This window comes from Bufo bufo, chromosome 6, assembly GCF_905171765.1.
Source record: "Bufo bufo chromosome 6, aBufBuf1.1, whole genome shotgun sequence".
NCBI lineage: Eukaryota > Metazoa > Chordata > Amphibia > Anura > Bufonidae > Bufo > Bufo bufo.
This window is the reverse complement of record NC_053394.1, coordinates 32,693,568-32,712,870: the sequence shown is the minus strand read 5'-3', so window position 1 is coordinate 32,712,870 and position 19,303 is coordinate 32,693,568. Positions and strand designations below refer to the sequence as shown.

At 46.1% G+C, this 19,303-nt stretch overlaps 1 protein-coding gene across 1 annotated transcript in view; it reads right to left on the bottom strand.

The window, feature by feature from the left end:
• ZMAT4 (zinc finger matrin-type 4) overlaps positions 1-16,741 on the bottom strand; it is a 383,151-nt gene extending 366,410 nt beyond the window's left edge. Inside the window, exon 1 of the mRNA XM_040435654.1 lies at positions 16,640-16,741. Coding sequence (XP_040291588.1) covers positions 16,640-16,723 — 84 coding nt within the window. The 5' untranslated portion in view covers positions 16,724-16,741. The remainder of the gene's footprint in view (positions 1-16,639) is intronic.
• Positions 16,742-19,303: the final 2,562 nt, after the last annotated feature.

The following is a 19,303-nucleotide window of genomic DNA, read 5'->3' as shown; positions in this document are numbered from 1 at the left end:
CAGTATATGTGCACAGCCCCTCCACCCACAGTATACAGTCTATGTGCACAGCTCCTCCACCCACAGTATACAGTATATGTGCACAGCTCCTCCACCCACAGTATACAGTATATGTGCACAGCTCCTCCACCCACAGTATACAGTATACGTGCACAGCTCCTCCACCCACAGTATACAGTATATGCACAGCTCCTCCACCCACAGTATACAGTATATGCACAGCTCCTCCACCCACAGTATACAGTATATGTGCACAGCTCCTCCACCCACAGTATACAGTATATGTGCACAGCTCCTCCACCCACAGTATACAGTATCGTGCACAGCTCCTCCACCCACAGTATACAGTATATGCACAGCTCCTCCACCCACAGTATACAGTATATGCACAGCTCCTCCACCCACAGTATACAGTATATGTGCACCGCTCCTCCACCCACAGTATATAGTATATATGCACAGCTCCTCCACCCACAGTATACAGTATACGTGCACAGCCCCTCCACCCACAGTATACAGTATATGTGCACAGCTCCTCCACCCACAGTATACAGTATATGTGCACAGCTCCTCCACCCACAGTATACAGTATACGTGCACAGCTCCTCCACCCACAGTATATGTGCACAGCTCCTCCACCCACAGTATACAGTATATGTGCACAGCCCCTCCATCCACAGTATACAGTATATGTGTACAGCTCCTCCACCCACAGTATACAGTATATGTGCACAGCTCCTCCACCCACAGTATACAGTATATGCACAGCTCCTCCACCCACAGTATACAGTATATGTGCACAGCCCCTCCACCCACAGTATACAGTATATGTGCACAGCCCCTCCACCCACAGTATACAGTATACGTGCACAGCTCCTCCACCCACAGTATATGCACAGCTCCTCCACCCACAGTATACAGTATATGTGCACAGCCCCTCCACCCACAGTATACAGTATATGTGTACAGCTCCTCCACCCACAGTATACAGTATATGTGCACAGCTCCTCCACCCACAGTATACAGTATATGCACAGCTCCTCCACCCACAGTATACAGTATATGTGCACAGCGCCTCCACCCACAGTATACAGTATATGTGCACAGCGCCTCCACCCACAGTATACAGTATATGTGCACAGCTCCTCCACCCACAGTATACAGTATATGTGCACAGCGCCTCCACCCACAGTATACAGTATATGTGCACAGCCCCTCCACCCACAGTATACAGTATATGTGTACAGCCCCTCCACCCACAGTATACAGTATATGTGCACAGCCCCTCCACCCACAGTATACAGTATATGTGTACAGCCCCTCCACCCACAGTATACAGTATATGTGCACAGCCCCTCCACCCACAGTATACAGTATATGTGCACAGCTCCTCCACCCACAGTATACAGTATATGTGCACAGCTCCTCCACCCACAGTATACAGTATATGTGCACAGCCCCTCCACCCACAGTATACAGTATATGTGCACAGCTCCTCCACCCACAGTATACAGTATATATGCACAGCTCCTCCACCCACAGTATACAGTATATGTGCACAGCTCCTCCACCCACAGTATACAGTATATGTGTACAGCTCCTCCACCCACAGTATATGTGCACAGCTCCTCCACCCACAGTATACAGTATATATGCACAGCTCCTCCACCCACAGTATACAGTATATGTGCACAGCTCCTCCACCCACAGTATATGTGCACAGCTCCTCCACCCACAGTATACAGTATATGTGCACAGCTCCTCCACCCACAGTATATGTGCACAGCTCCTCCACCCACAGTATACAGTATATGTGCACAGCTCCTCCACCCACAGTATACAGTATATGTGCACAGCTCCTCCACCCACAGTATACAATATATGTGCACAGCTCCTCCACCCACAGTATACAGTATACGTGCACAGCTCCTCCACCCACAGTATGCAATATATGCACAACCCCTCCACCCACAGTATACAGTATATATGCACAGCTCCTCCACCCACAGTATACAGTATATGTGCACAGCGCCTCCACCCACAGTATACAGTATATGTGCACAGCTCCTCCACCCACAGTATACAGTATATGTGCACAGCGCCTCCACCCACAGTATACAGTATATGTGCACAGCCCCTCCACCCACAGTATACAGTATATGTGTACAGCCCCTCCACCCACAGTATACAGTATATGTGCACAGCCCCTCCACCCACAGTATACAGTATATGTGTACAGCCCCTCCACCCACAGTATACAGTATATGTGCACAGCCCCTCCACCCACAGTATACAGTATATGTGCACGGCTCCTCCACCCACAGTATACAGTATATGTGCACAGCTCCTCCACCCACAGTATACAGTATATGTGCACAGCTCCTCCACCCACAGTATACAGTATATGCACAGCTCCTCCACCCACAGTATACAGTATATGTGCACAGCTCCTCCACCCACAGTATATGTGCACAGCTCCTCCACCCACAGTATACAGTATATGTGCACAGCTCCTCCACCCACAGTATATGTGCACAGCTCCTCCACCCACAGTATACAGTATATGTGCACAGCTCCTCCACCCACAGTATACAGTATATGTGCACAGCTCCTCCACCCACAGTATACAATATATGTGCACAGCTCCTCCACCCACAGTATACAGTATACGTGCACAGCTCCTCCACCCACAGTATGCAATATATGCACAACCCCTCCACCCACAGTATACAGTATATATGCACAGCTCCTCCACCCACAGTATACAGTATATGTGCACAGCTCCTCCACCCACAGTATATAGTATATGTGCACAGCCCCTCCACCCTCAGTATACAGTATATGTGTACAGCCCCTCCACCCACAGTATACAGTATATGTGCACAGCCCCTCCACCCACAGTATACAGTATATGTGTACAGCTCCTCCACCCACAGTATACAGTATATGTGCACAGCTCCTCCACCCACAGTATACAGTATATGCACAGCTCCTCCACCCACAGTATACAGTATATGTGCACAGCTCCTCCACCCACAGTATATAGTATACGTGCACAGCTCCTCCACCCACAGTATATGTGCACAGCCCCTCCACCCACAGTATACAGTATACGTGCACAGCTCCTCCACCCACAGTATATGTGCACAGCTCCTCCACCCACAGTATACAGTATATGTGCACAGCTCCTCCACCCACAGTATACAGTATATGTGCACAGCTCCTCCACCCACAGTATACAGTATACGTGCACAGCTCCTCCACCCACAGTATACAGTATATGCACAGCTCCTCCACCCACAGTATACAGTATATGTGCACAGCCCCTCCACCCACAGTATATGTGCACAGCGCCTCCACCCACAGTATACAGTATATGTGCACAGCCCCTCCACCCACAGTATACAGTATATGTGTACAGCTCCTCCACCCACAGTATACAGTATATATGCACAGCTCCTCCACCCACAGTATACAGTATATGTGCACAGCTCCTCCACCCACAGTATACAGTATATGTGTACAGCTCCTCCACCCACAGTATACAGTATATGTGCACAGCTCCTCCACCCACAGTATGCAATATATGCACAGCTCCTCCACCCACAGTATACAGTCTATGTGCACAGCTCCTCCACCCACAGTATACAGTATATGTGCACAGCTCCTCCACCCACAGTATACAGTATATGTGCACAGCTCCTCCACCCACAGTATACAGTATATATGCACAACCCCTCCACCCACAGTATACAGTATATATGCACAGCTCCTCCACCCACAGTATACAGTATATGTGCACAGCTCCTCCACCCACAGTATATAGTATATGTGCACAGCCCCTCCACCCACAGTATACAGTATATGTGTACAGCCCCTCCACCCACAGTATACAGTATATGTGCACAGCCCCTCCACCCACAGTATACAGTATATGTGCACAGCTCCTCCACCCACAGTATACAGTATATGTGCACAGCTCCTCCACCCACAGTATACAGTATATGTGCACAGCCCCTCCACCCACAGTATACAGTATATGTGTACAGCTCCTCCACCCACAGTATATGTGCACAGCTCCTCCACCCACAGTATATAGTATATGTGCACAGCTCCTCCACCCACAGTATACAGTATATGTGCACAGCTCCTCCACACACAGTATACAGTATATGTGCACAGCTCCTCCACCCACAGTATACAGTATATGTGCACAGCCCCTCCACCCACAGTATACAGTATACGTGCACAGCTCCTCCACCCACAGTATACAGTCTATATGCACAGCTCCTCCACCCACAGTATACAGTATATGTGCACAGCTCCTCCACCCACAGTATACAGTATATGTGCACAGCTCCTCCACCCACAGTATACAGTATATGTGCACAGCTCCTCCACACACAGTATACAGTATATGTGCACTGCTCCTCCACCCACAGTATACAGTATATGTGTACAGCTCCTCCACCCACAGTATACAGTATATGTGCACAGCTCCTCCACACACAGTATACAGTATATGTGCACTGCTCCTCCACCCACAGTATACAGTATATGTGTACAGCTCCTCCACCCATAGTATACAGTATATGTGCACAGCTCCTCCACCCACAGTATACAGTATATGTGCACAGCTCCTCCACCCACAGTATACAGTATATGTGCACAGCTCCTCCACCCACAGTATGCAATATATGCACAGCTCCTCCACCCACAGTATACAGTATATGTGCACAGCTCCTCCACCCACAGTATGCAATATATGCACAACCCCTCCACCCACAGTATACAGTATATGTGCACAGCTCCTCCACCCACAGTATACAGTATATATGCACAGCTCCTCCACCCACAGTATACAGTATATGTGCACAGCTCCTCCACCCACAGTATATGTGCACAGCTCCTCCACCCACAGTATACAGTATATGCACAGCTCCTCCACCCACAGTATACAGTATATGTGCACAGCTCCTGCACCCACAGTATGCAATATATGCACAGCTCCTCCACCCACAGTATACAGTATATATGCACAGCTCCTCCACCCACAGTATACAGTATATGTGCACCGCTCCTAGAAGCAGTTTACAGTGTACCACACTGATGGGCCCAACAGACATGGATGAAAGAGGATTTACATGTAGCTTCCCTGCACTTCTCTGTGCTCCGTCACACTGGCACTGGTTGCTGATGGACTGGAAGAGGCAATTCACACATCCCTTTTACTGGTACCAGCACTGGTGGGGACAGGACACAGCAGCTCTGTATTCTGCTTGTTTTGTCTTGGACGAGGTGCTCAGCAGCTAGGCCTGTTAATCCCATACAATGGGGGCATATCGCTAGGATATGCCCACATTGTCTCATAGGTGCAGGTCCCACCTCTGGGACCCGCACCTACAACGTGAACGGAGCGGGGAGAGCTGTGGCTGCTCCACGCTGCTCCCATAGAAGTGAATGAGAGCGCACCACGCACGCGCGGCCCCTGCTCCCATTCATTTCTATGGGGCAGACGGAAATAGCCGAGCCAGCGCTCGGCTATTTTTGGCAGCCCCATAGAAATGAATGGAGGGCGGCTGCGCATGCGCAGTGCACCCTCCGTTCATTTCCCCGCTCCTTTCTCATTGTAGGTGCGGGTTCCAGAGGTGGGACCCGCACCTATCAGACAATGAGGGCATATCCTGGCAATATGCCCCCATTGTCTGAGATGGCAAAACCCCTTTAAGGGCCCGGGATAACTACAGGACGTTCTTCATAGACTCTTACTGAGCCACCAGTGCGGGGCTGCCGGCTCCTTTCCCTACACTTTCGACTGGCATTAAATGGAGCTGCTAATTATATTTTAAGTGTGCCTCTTGCTAAACTCATAAACCAGCAGCTCCACAATGGTGGCTCAGTGCAGAGCAATGGAGAAAGTGCTGGCCAGAGGTTCGGGGCCAAATGCTTGTAATCCGGGGCCCAGGTGCCTAGCGACGCCCCTTGTTACAAGCTTTGTTACATTGTGTTTTTCAACAATTGTGACTCAATTTCTCTCTTAGCTACAGAATGGGCATTGCCCCCTCAAGTGTGATTGCAAGCTTTGCAGCCCCTAAAGACTTTTGGAGATACTTTCTTTTAATATTCGTGTCCCATGGAGCATTACCAATAAGCCTCAATATCCTGGAGCACTTCCAGTAGGACTGGTCTCTTTAAGGAGATTCTGCACCTTGCCTAAGCAGCCCCTATGCAGAAGACATGGCTGCACCACTCAATATTTCCAAGTGCATTCAATGTCAGCTCTAACGTTATGCAGAATGTTTTACAGCGGTGCTTATGTATTGTGTAAAGGGAAACACAAGGTGGGCACACTCTTTAAACTATCAACCTGGGCACTGCCAGCTGTCATTTAGCAAAAACAGAATTTTTGATCACCGTGTATTTTGCAGAATGTATCACGTTTGTATCCATCGTCTCTAGCAGAGATTTCAGCACGCCAGGGATTGACGGCGCGCTGCCACCTCTGAAAGCAATTACAGCAACGCCAAGCAACACAATAACAGTCCGCTAGACCACGCTGAGATTCACGGCAGCCCAAAACGAGACAGCTCAGCTTCAAGCGTGCGGGGAAAAACACGGAACAAGAAAAAAGTAGAAGGAATCTGTGCATAGCAAGGAATTCATATGTCGAAGGCAGGAAATGTAGGCAGTCCTGTATCAATTGTATTTATTCTGGACATAAATCATAAGGTGGTGGTGGGGGGGGGGGTCCTGTTATCTAGGAACCCCTCCATAAGCTCCAGCGGTCACCGCCAGCAGCTAGATATTTTTTCAGCCCTTATATCCGGTTTTGGAAGTTTCCGCAGCTGCATCCCTTCCAAAACCGTAATTCCTAGCACCAGTCACCGATCCTGCGCTAACTTCTCCCAGTAACAATGTTTCCATTGCACATTGATGCACACAGCACCGAAGGAGGCTGAGGACGCGCCTGCTCCATGGAATTGCGACTTCTCCACTAGAACAATGTACAATGTTAATGATGACGCCGGTATATTATCCAAAACCGGATGAGAAGGCAGAGACCAAGGACCCGGACATCACCGGAAGTGGAAGAATCAGGAGAAAAACATTCACATGACCGACAATGGAAAATGGAGATCAGTGGCGGATTGGAAATACAAGCATACTGCAAAAAAGCTTTCCTTTTCACAGGTACAAGACAATGTTATTTTATAGCGATGTCCTGGAAAACCCCTTTAAGTTACAGTAAGGGTCCATTCACACGTCCGTTTTGGTGTTCCGCATCCGAACGTTATGCGGATCCATTCATTTTCAATGGAATCTGCAAATAATCGGAGAGCACTCATGGTGTTCTCCAATTCCGTGATTCCGTTCCGTTCCGTGGGTTCCGTTATTCGGATCCTGGAAAAAAAATATACCCTGTCCTACTATTTGTCCGATTTTGCGTTCCGTCATCCCATTCTAGTCAATGGATCCGTCAAAAAATCGGATGACATGCTAAAAGCATCCTCATGTCATTCAGATTTTCGGATCCGCAAAAAACAGGAACGTTTATCTGGAAAGGTAAAAATACTGACGTGTGAATGCACCCTAAATGTATTGTTTATTTTACTTGCTTATATAGCGCCAACATACTCCGCAGCGCTCTACATATATTATCATCACCCACTGTCCTCGTAACTTGTTTCAGACAGTATCCACTATAACAGTGACCCCCCCAGCACCCCGCCCCCATAACAGTGACCTCCACAGTCCCCACCCATTAACACTGACCCCCCCACAGTGCCCCGTCTCTTTAAAATGGGACCTCCACAGCAGCCCACCCCCTTAACTTTGACCTTCACAGCAGCCTGCTACTTTAACAGTGAGTTCCACAGCACCCCTCTCCCCTTGACAGTGGCCTTCACAGGGGCCGCCCCTTATCAGTGACCTCCACAGCACCCGCCCCTTTAATAGTGACCTCCACAGCATCCCACCCCCTTAACAGTGACCTTCACAGCGGCCGCCCCTTTCTTAGTGACCTCCACAGTACCCCATCTCCTTAACAGTGATTTCCACAACACTCCGCCCCTTAACAGTGACCTCTACAGCAATCTGCCCCTTAACACTGACCTCCATAGAGGATCGTTCCCTTAACTGTGACCTCCATAGCAGCCTGCCCCTAGGGTGGCCAGAGGTCCGGTTTTAGGCCGGACAGTCCGGCTTTCAGACTCCCTGTCCTCCTTCCGGCGCGGGGCCTGAACGGACACAGGGATGTCCTTTTGAACAGCTCACTCTCAGACAGCAGCACTGTACTGTCTGAGTGTGAGCTGCAGGGAGAAAGTCACCCTCCCTCCCACCCGTGTATCTGACAGGAGTTGATTTTTACCTTAATTTTTTCAATCCCCGTCGGCTGTGGAGTGGGAAGGGGTGTGGCCTAACTGGACAAGGGGCGTGGCTTATTGAGACCTGGGGGCAGGGGTTTTAAGTCCATCTTTTGAGGGTGGCCTGAATGGCCACCCTACCTGCCCCTAAACTGTGACCTCCACAGCACTCCGCTCCCTTAACAGTGTCATCCACATGCCGCTTTGAAGGTGACCTACAGCAGCGAAGAAAGATGGCTGGGTTGTTATAGAAACAGCAGTCCCAGTTACAGTGGATAGAGCATTAAATGAAGAAGAGCAACATAAATAAAGAAAATAACATACCGGTAAATAAAATTTGATAAATAAAATAAATAAAAAAATACATAGAAAAAAAATAAGATTAAATATACATATGAAATAATCCACCCAAAAAAAAAAAAAAATTACCACTATCTATTAGATTAATGTAATTGACAGTGACCCAACTAAGTTACCCTCCTCATTCCTGGCTCTTGTTCAGGTCTGGACCCCACTGCTAAAGGTCTCAGGACCCACTGCAAATTAAGTTAGGGGTCTGGTCTGGGGTTTGATATTAATGTAGGGCAGGCATCCTCAAACTGCGGCCCTCCAGCTGTTGCAAAACTACAACTCCCAGCATGCCCCAACAGCCTACAGGTTTCAGTCTACAGCAGGGCATTGTGGGAGTTGTAGTTTAAAAACAGCTGGAGGACCGCAGTTTGAGGATGCCTGATGTAGGGTGTCTAAATGTATTAAGGAGGTCTGGTCTAGGGTCTGAAATTAATATAGGGGGTCAAGTCTGGGGTGTGATATTAAAGGGATTCTGTCATGACATTTTAGCCCTATAACCTAAACATATGGCCAGGTCCGTACTAATAGCATGAATCCGAAATTGTCCTTATTAAATCTGCCTGTGGCTCTATTAGCACATAAAACAGGTTTTTATAACCTGTCATTCACCTACCTAAGGTGCCCAAGGGGACGTCTCTTCATACAGTGCGCCCGGCCGTACCCATCTCCGTCTGGTGCCCAGTGCCGCCTTCCCAGTTGAAATCGCTGCCCTCCCTGTTTATAGTGCCACCTTCCTAGTGACTAGTGCCTAGTGCGCACGCGCGGGATCTGGCAGAGGGACCGGAGGATTGCAGAGACGGCGCTGAGGTGGGGAAGGCGGCACTATAGACAGGGAGGGCGGCGATTTCAACTGGGAAGGCGCCGCTGGGCACCAGACAGAGATGAGGGTCCGCATCCGTGATGCGGAATGCACACGGAACGGTGCCCCATGTATTGCGGATCTGCAAATGCGGTCCGCGATATGGCAACGGGCAGCACACGTTCGTGTGAACGAGCTCTTAGGAGGTGATGGCTTTGCCGTGTATATACTATGCATGTCCTATGTAGCCCACAATACATACACAGCAACACCATCCCCCAACCCATAATTCTCACATTGATCAGGGATGCACTGGACATGCTCCATTTGGTGCAACAGCCGCTGTTTAAATCTGTATGTCCTGGCCTTGTGTACAGAGAATAAATACTGCTAAATATACACAGGACACACTCAGCACCTAAGGTAGGTAGGTAGGTAGGTAGATAGATAGATAGATAGATAGATAGATAAAGGATAGATAGATAGATAAAGGATAGATATAGGAAGATACGTATATGATAGATACATTTGTATACAAGTTGTTACCAAATACAGACAGTACAATGATAGAAAAATATCAGTAAATTCGCACTGACGGGCTGATTCTTCTTTAGCACCAGAACGTCCATCAGACTGCGCTAATTCAAACAAATTACACTTTGAATTAAGCAATTTCCTTTTTGTTTCTTCCCGAGGTGTCATGTTTTTGACCTTTTCAAAAACGGGTTATAGATTAATTGTTCTGGGAATGCTGTCTGCTAATTGAACAATTAAAGTCTGAGTGTGTATGAGGAGTCGAGGGAGAAAAAACCTTAATGTCATCTCTTACATCAGAAGGATAGGCCTAATAGGATGATAGATAGATAGATAGATAGATAGATAGATACAGGATAGATAGATAGATAGATAGATAGATAGATAATAAATAGATAGATAGATAGATAGATAGATAGATACAGGATAGATAGATAGATAGATAGATAGATAGATAGATAGATAGATAGATAGATAGATAGATAAGTAGATAATAGATAGATATTAGATAGATAGATATTAGATAGATAGATAGATAGATAGATAGATAGATAGATAGATAGATAGATAATAGATAGATATTAGATAGATAGATAGATAGATAGATATAGAGGTAGATAGATAGATATGAGATAGATAGATATTAGATAGATAGATAGATAGATAGATAGATAATAGATAGATATTAGATAGATAGATAGATAGATAGATATAGAGGTAGATAGATAGATATGAGATAGATAGATAGATAGATAGATAGATAGATATTAGATAGATAGATAGATAGATAGATAGATAGATAGATAGATATTAGATAGATAGATAGATAGATAGATTGTAGATAGATAGATAATAGATAGATATAGAGGTAGATAGATAGATAGATAGATAGATAGATAGATAGATAATAGATAGATAGATAGATAGATATGAGATAGATAGATAGATAATAGATAGATAGATAGATAATAGATAGATAGATAGATAGATAGATAGATAGATAATAGATAGATAGATAGATAGATTGTTATCGCTTCCTCAGTGCTCAGCCATTATCATGGTATTACAATGGGTGGTCCAGATTTGTTTGCACACTTACCTGCCCCCCACCACTCTATTCTCTTGGCTCCAGGCCCAGTGGCATAGATGGGGCCATGCACACCACTCCAATGACTGACGCATGCCACTCAGGGGACAGGTCATCACTGCAACCAGTCACTGGCTGCAGCTGCTCACGTGACCCACATCCATGCCAGAAGGTTACATGCCCGGTACGGAGTGCAACAAAGAGAGCGTAATCTTAATATCGATGATTTATCCTCAAGATAGGTCATCCATATCAGATCGTGGGGGTCCGACACCCGGCTCTCCCACTGATCAGCTGGTTGAAGAAAAGCCGACACGCCGTGCAAGCGCAGCCTTCTCTTCACTGTTTACATCACAGCGATGAGCAGATGTAATTACAAGCTGTCCCATTCACTTCAATGGGACGGCTCGTTCCAATACAGGGGTGCCGGGTGTCGGACCCCCCGCCGATCTGACATTGATGACCTATACTGAGGATAGCTCAACAATATTAAAATCTCGGAAAACCCCTTTAATTAAAAGCACAGCAAAGTGCATTGTATGGAGGCTGTGCTTGGTATTGCAGCAGGGCCTGATCTGCGCCTACGCCGTGTGACTGATGAACGTCACTGTCCTTGGAAGATGCCCAACTCATGGGGGGCTGCCGCCTCTTTTAACAGGAGATCCACAGGGGTCCCGGGAATCAGACCCCGCCAATCTGATATTGATGACCTATCCTGAGAATAGACCATAGTAACATAGTTTATAAGACATTTGTCCATCCAGTTCGGCCTGTCATCCTGCAAGTTGATCCAGAGGAAGGCAAAAAAAACCCTGTGAGGTAGAAGCCAATTTTCCTCACTTTAGGGGAATAAAAAATTCCTTCCCGACTCCAATCAGGCAATCAGAATAACTCCCTGGATCAACGACCCCTCTCTAGTAGCTATAGCCTGTAATATTATTACACTCCAGAAATACATCCAGGCCCCTCTTGAATCCCTTTATTGTACTCACCATCACCACCTCCTCAGGCAGAGAGCTCCATAGTCTCACTGCTCTTACCGTAAAGAATCCTCTTCTATGTTTGTGTACAAACCTTCTTTCCTCCAGACGCAGAGGGTGTCCCCTCGTCACAGTCACAGTCCTGGGGATAAATAGATGATGGGAGAGATCTCTGTACTGACCCCTGATATATTTATACATAGTAATTAGATCTCCCCTCAAAATCTAATTCCCAGATGACCCCTTTAAGGGTGTGAATTATTGCCAAGGTTCTGGCTTGTCTACCCTCCAGAGGTCAGGCGTCTACCCACTCATTTTCTCCTCTGATTCACAGATGGAGTCCTAAAGTGGAGACCCCCCCTTTATTGTGTCCATATAGCACTTTCATGCAGTGGCAGGTCCACCCCGAGCTGAAATCACAGCAGAACCGACCAGCAATAAATGCATCACACACCTTTAATTGTCTCAGATACAGTCTTGGGGGTTTTGTATAATTTTGATGGAATCCTCTTATTCCCCATGTGCCTCCTTTCACAGATTTCACGTTCTAGCTTTCTTCTATACTCACTGTCACCCCCGACTGAATATGTGGGGCCAAGAGGCCTGGGGACAGGATAATCACAAGTGCTCCGAGTGACCATCATAGACCAGTATTGGTCTGGAAGACGAAGAACGATTTGACTTTGGCAGCACCAACTAGTACAATACTGCCCCCTATGGACACAGTATGGAGAATCTGAGAATTTCCATATCTGCAGAGAAATATAAAGCAGTGTTTTTCTCTTTGTATACTGAACTGATGACCTGCGTGCTGTAGAACAGAACGTCCTCTGTACTGGTTTGTTTGCTATTCCCATTCATATCAGTTGCCTGCAGCCATTAAATCCTGTTAGAAAGACGATGGCTGAAGGCATACAGGGTTTATAATACATGCTACCATTCTTACATACAGGATCTGACCACAACTCAGATCCGTCTAGAACAGGCATCCTCAAACTGCGGCCCTCCAGCTGTTGCAAAACTACAACTCCCAGCATGCCCCAACAGCCTACAGGTATCAGCCTACAGCAGGGCATTGTGGGAGTTGTAGTTTTACAACAGCTGGAGGGCCGCAGTTTGAGGATGCCTGGTCTAGAATGTATTCACATAGAGCAGTCATGCTCAACCTGCGGCCCTCCAGCTGTTGCAAAACTACAACTCCCAGCATGCCTGAACAGCCTACAGCTATCAGCCTACAGCAGGGCATTGTGGGAGTTGTAGTTTTACAACCGCTGGACGGCCGCAGGTTGAGCAAATGTTCAGTTTGCTGCCCTTGCAAATGCAAAGTGGCTTGTTGGTGCTCCCCTGGCACCCAGCACCCTGGCCACACTGCTACATGTAAACCGCCCATGGAAATCACTTTCTATTGCCATCATGATCAATGTGACATGGAAAAATTGTATCAAAAATGGAACAACACCTCAGCTTCGGACTGGTGTCAGGTCGCCAAGTACCGGTCCACCCCCTCCTCTATCCAAGTTTACATCTGATCTGTTACAAAAGTCAAAATGGGAGATCACCCAGAGAAGTGATCTCCAAAACCAGTGGCTGTTGCAAGACTACAACTCCCAGCATGCCCCAACAGCCACATAGCTTTGGACCTGCCGGAGAGTGACAAATTGGAGACCGCTGTCCAGATTCATTACACCAATGCAGCTCTTATAGATGTGTGGTTAAGTCCCTTGCCTCTGATACAGATTCATTACGCCAAATATTCACTTTCTCAAGCAGCTCCATATTCTTCATCAGCCCATCAATTGCAAAGCACCAAACCACAATAAATTCATCAACAGCCCTTTAATCCAGCATCCAACAATCCAAACAGTGGGATAATCCGGCAAATGGAAAGCAGAAGAGATTCCAAGAAGCAGAAATTTTCCCTACATTTGGACACCCTGTCAGATATTGTGTTACTATTTAATCGCAGGCTTCCTTCCTAAATCTTCTCTATTGTTACAAATGAAATTTATGTATGTTCAATGTCCGTCCGATCCCTTCGGAAGCATGCATGCTATAGGGTTACAATAAAACTGCTTGCTTTAATGTGAAATCACTAGTAAAACATAAAAAAAAAAAAGACAGCAAAGTATCAAGTTTACAAATGTATCCGCATGTTACAAGAATAAAGCACCAGCAATGTGGGGTGAGTGTATGAGCTGTGGATTGTGCACTGTGAGGGGAAGATGAGAGTATTTACACCAGGAACTTCCCTACTCACAGTCAGCACTGTGAGGGGATGATGAGAGTATTTACACCAGGAACTTCCCTACTCACAGTCAGCACTGTGAGGGGATGATGAGAGTATTTAAACCAGAAATGTCATTCCTCACAACATTCACTCGACTGTTCCCGTATATTCCCCATCACATTAATGGAGAGTGACGAGGAGGAACGGTAGGGTCGCAGTGGTCTAGGCTTGTGTTGTACATCTATGTAACAGGAAAGCCTCTAAGAATTACTGAAAAGTTTTGCAAGGAAATGTCCTTTACCAGGCTGCAGTACTGATAGTAACAAGGGTTCTGCCTATTTCTAGACCCTTTTTCTGAAGTATAAAACGAGGTCCTCTCAGGACACCACGTCTGCTGGTCTGTAACTAAATAAAGAGAGCAAAGCATCCCTCCTGCACCGCACCTAGTTATACAGTCCCCTACCTATATACTTGATAGGACACCTGATAGATGCATATACTGGGTGTTTATGTCATACCCACATCCGAAAGTAACAAAAATGGAGAAAACTCCTTAGGTTTGGAATTTGGTAAAACTCCTCTATCTCCTATCCACAGGGTCCCATTCCCTCATATTAATGGAGCATCAGGTCACACATGACCGCTGCTGCTTTGTTCATCCCTATGGGACCTCCAGAGATAGCCTTATAATCTTGATTAAAGACAGAAAGTCCTTCTCCTGATACACAGCTCCAGAAGCCCTGCATAAACAAAAAATAGTAAAATGATCAAATTCTGGGATCCCGCAGCCACCACTAGAGGGAGCTCGGGAGCTAACCGACTGCACACTATGCTATTATTGAGATCCAAGTATGGGGCAAGCTCCCTCTAGTGGTGGCTACAGGCAGGCAGACGGCTATCATTTAACTATTTCAATGCTGGGGATTTGTGTCAGGAAAAACAAAGCTTTGCTTGCCATGAAGACACATTATGAAATGAATCAGCAAACAAGCTTGGGCCTATAAGAGTATACAGTAAAACCCCCAAAAAAAGTCTTCACATATAAAGGGGCACATGTAATCTGATTGATAAGTATGGTTTGATATCTTGGAAAGACCCAAAGTGGATTACAGATTAGTCAATTGACTAGCGTGGCCATGAAGTATGAAGTATGTGCCTATAGGAATATGAAGACTGGCACTATGGACAGTATTATAGAAGCAGGAATTCATGCACAAGTCAACTGCGCTGCCATTGCCATGTTACCCCTGCCCCCGACTACACACAAGCATCCCATCCATTGATTCCTATTGTGTTTCCAGGAAGGCACAGAATGCTTAGCAGAGTATGTGTTCCCAGCTGGAAACCCGGAATGCTTCTCATCCCATCTACGCTAGAAGACAATGTAGCAGTTGTCTATGTCAATGGACTGTGCACGTTATTAGAGGAATCCCATCCGCCCCTGCAAAGCACACACAGAATATATTACACCCCCTCCAGTATATACTCACATGCACAATAGGGTCACTGCCTCCATCCTTGGCAATGCCCCATGGCATAGTTTGCCACTGACTTATTAAATGCAAATACAAAATACTCCTCCGAGTTTAGTAACATCAACTGCATAAACTTTCTCTTCTCAGATGCCAACAAACCCACCTAGAACATCTACTGCTGGGGACGTTCCTCCGTCTGCAGAACACGCAGACACCTGTTTCCCAGTCAAAGCTTGTAACATCAATGGTCTAATTGATGGAAAGGGTTGCTAAGCAGGGTAAGGGTGACAGCCAGCACTTGGCACACTACTATGGGTTCCCAGGCACCAGCCTGAATGCATGGCACAATACATAGAGGGATTTCTTCCAGGAGCTGTCCAGCGCTCACAATGCTGAATGCCCCTTGTCCCATCTGGGATGCACAGTAACAATTCTAGCATTGACTGGTCTTCTGGAAATCACCTAAGTGCCATCTGTTTCCATGCCAGGCGAAGTGCCCAGATTTATTATTAGTTGGCTGATGTGCAGTCAGGGTCATTTCTAGGAGATCTGAGCTATTCTTCTTCTTCTTCTTCCTTTCACTGCACTGGGTCTGAGATGTGCAGAGTGTAGGATGCCAGGCAAGGCTCTGGCTAGGCACATGCCACAGCACAGAAACTGGTAACCTTTCCCCTTTCAATATTAACCATTGCCCTAAGGTTGAGGCGGTATACTGGAGGGTCAGTCTGTGCCCAGGGCTGCTCTCGGGTCCTGGTGCCAGGGGGGAGACTTTGTGTTCCTGCAGCCATGTGACCCAAACAGAAGGAGCTGCATGGAAACTTACCTTGGCTGTGGGTGTCCCTGGCTCTCCAGTGAAGGTCCTGTCCTGCTCTTCGATGGGATCCTCCTCAGCACAAGCTAAATACATCCAAGCCTCCTGATCTGCTCTGCTGTCCTCCTTGCAGTTCAGGGCTGATCTGATTGATTCCCAGGGATGAGACTGGATGCCTGAGCTGTGTGTGTGTGACTGGCTCCTGTACACACACACATACACACACAGCTCCCCACAGCCTCCTTCCTCTTCCTCTCTGTGTCCCTATTGGGGCTGATATCCCTCCAGCAGCTCAATGCAAGTCCTCATCCACTTGTTCAGCTCTGAGCTGAGTGCATCAGACAGCAGAGAAGAAGCTGCAGGCTGCAAACCCTCTGCAGACTTAGGGTTATTAAGTCTCTGCCATGGATGGGAGCTTGCTGCTATACAGATGATATAGAGAGACCTGCTAAAAATATATACAGTGCAGGGTGTAATTGTCATAATTACTGAGCATACTGTCCTACCCCCCCTTGTAGTCATCCTGAAGAGCTGCACTTTTGCCTATATTTATATATATTCCTAGCAAAGACAAAGGATCTATGGATGTGCACACTATAGATACAGTGCGGTATGTGTGCATACAGATAGATAACAGATGCACGTAGCAAACATTAACTTGACACATAATCAGTGGAATACACAGCTGCAGCAAACATTAAATAGACAATGGACACAACAAAAGCCATTGAAAGTCAAGTTAAAGCTTGTTGCAACTGTTTAATGTATTACATTTCAGATTAGTGTTTACTATATCTGTAGGTGGAGAGAGAGAGAGAGAGTTATGCAAAAGAGGATAGATTAGATAGATAGATAGATAGATAGATAGATATGAGAATAGATAATAGATAGATAGATAGATAGATAGATAGATAGATAGATAGATATGAGATAGATAGATAGATAGATAGATATGAGAATAGATAATAGATAGATAGATAGATAGATAGATAGATATGAGATAGATAGATAGATAGATAGAAAACTCCCCTATCTCCTCATAGATTGTAAGCTCTTGCGAGCATTCCTCTTGTTGTAATTATTGACTTGTCCTGTTACTATGTTATTTATCACTGTTTGTACATAAACCCCTGAGCTATAAAGTGCTGCAGAATATGTTGGCGCTATAGAAATAAAGATTATTATTATTATAACTCTAAATACGACAAAAGCAATAGAAAGTCAAGTATAAAGGGGTTGTGTCACTTCAGCAAATGGCATTTATCATGTAGATTAAGTTAATACAAGGCACTTACTAATGTATTGTTATTGTCCATATTGCCTTCTTTGCTGGTTGGATTCATTTTTCCATCACATTATACGCTGCTCGTTTCCAAGGGTTATGGCCACCGCTGGTGCGCTGTTACAAGGTGACTGGGATGAGAGCTGCTGCGCATGTGTGATATACAGTCAGGTCCATAAATATTGGGACATGGACACAATTCTAACATTTTTGGCTCCATACACCACCACAATGGATTTGAGATGAAACAAACAAGATGTGCTTTACCTGCAGACTGTCAGCTTTAATTTGAGGGTATTTACATCCAAATCAGGTGAACGGTGTAGGAATTACAACAGTTTGCATATGTGCCTCCCACTTGTTTAGGGACCAAAAGTAATGGGACAGAATAATAATCATAAATCAAACTTTCACTTTTTAATAATTGGTTGCAAATCCTTTGCAGTCAATTACAGCCTGAAGTCTGGAACGCATAGACATCACCAGACGCTGGGTTTCATCCCTGGTGATGCTCTACCAGGCCTCTACTGCAACTGTCTTCAGTTCCTGCTTGTTCTTGGGGCATTTTCCCTTCAGTTTTGTCTTCAGCAAGTGAAATGCATGCTCAATCGGATTCAGGTCCGGTGATTGACTTGGCCATTGCAGAACATTCCACTTCTTTCCCTTAAAAAACTCTTTGGTTGCTTTTGCAGTATGCTTTGGGTCATTGTCCATCTGCACTGCGAAGTGCCGTCCGATGAGTTCTGAAGCATTTGGCTGAATATGAGCAGATAATATTGTCCGAAACACTTCAGAATTCATCCTGCTGCTTTTGTCAGCAGTCACATCATCAATAAATACAAGAGAACCAGTTCCATTGGCAGCCATACATGCCCACGCCATGACACTACCACCACCATGCTTCAATGATGAGGTGGTATGCTTAGGATCATGAGCAGTTCCTTTCCTTCTCCATACTCTTCCCATCACTCTGGTACAAGTTGATCTTGGTCTCATCTGTCCATAGGATGTTGTTCCAGAACTGTGAAGGCTTTTTTAGATGTCGTTTGGCAAACTCTAATCTGGCCTTCCTGTTTTTGAGGCTCACCAATGGTTTACATCTTGTGGTGAACCCTCTGTATTCACTCTGGTGAAGTCTTCTATTGATTGTTGACTTTGACACACATACACCTACCTCCTGGAGAGTGTTCTTGATCTGGCCAACTGTTGTGAAGGGTGTTTTCTTCACCAGGGAAAGAATTCTTCGGTCATCCACCACAGTTGTTTTCCGTGGTCTTCCGGGTCTTTTGGTGTTGCTGATCTCACCGGTGCGTTCCTTCTTTTTAAGAATGTTCCAAACAGTTGTTTTGGCCAGGCCTAATGTTTTTGCTATCTCTCTGATGGGTTTGTTTTGT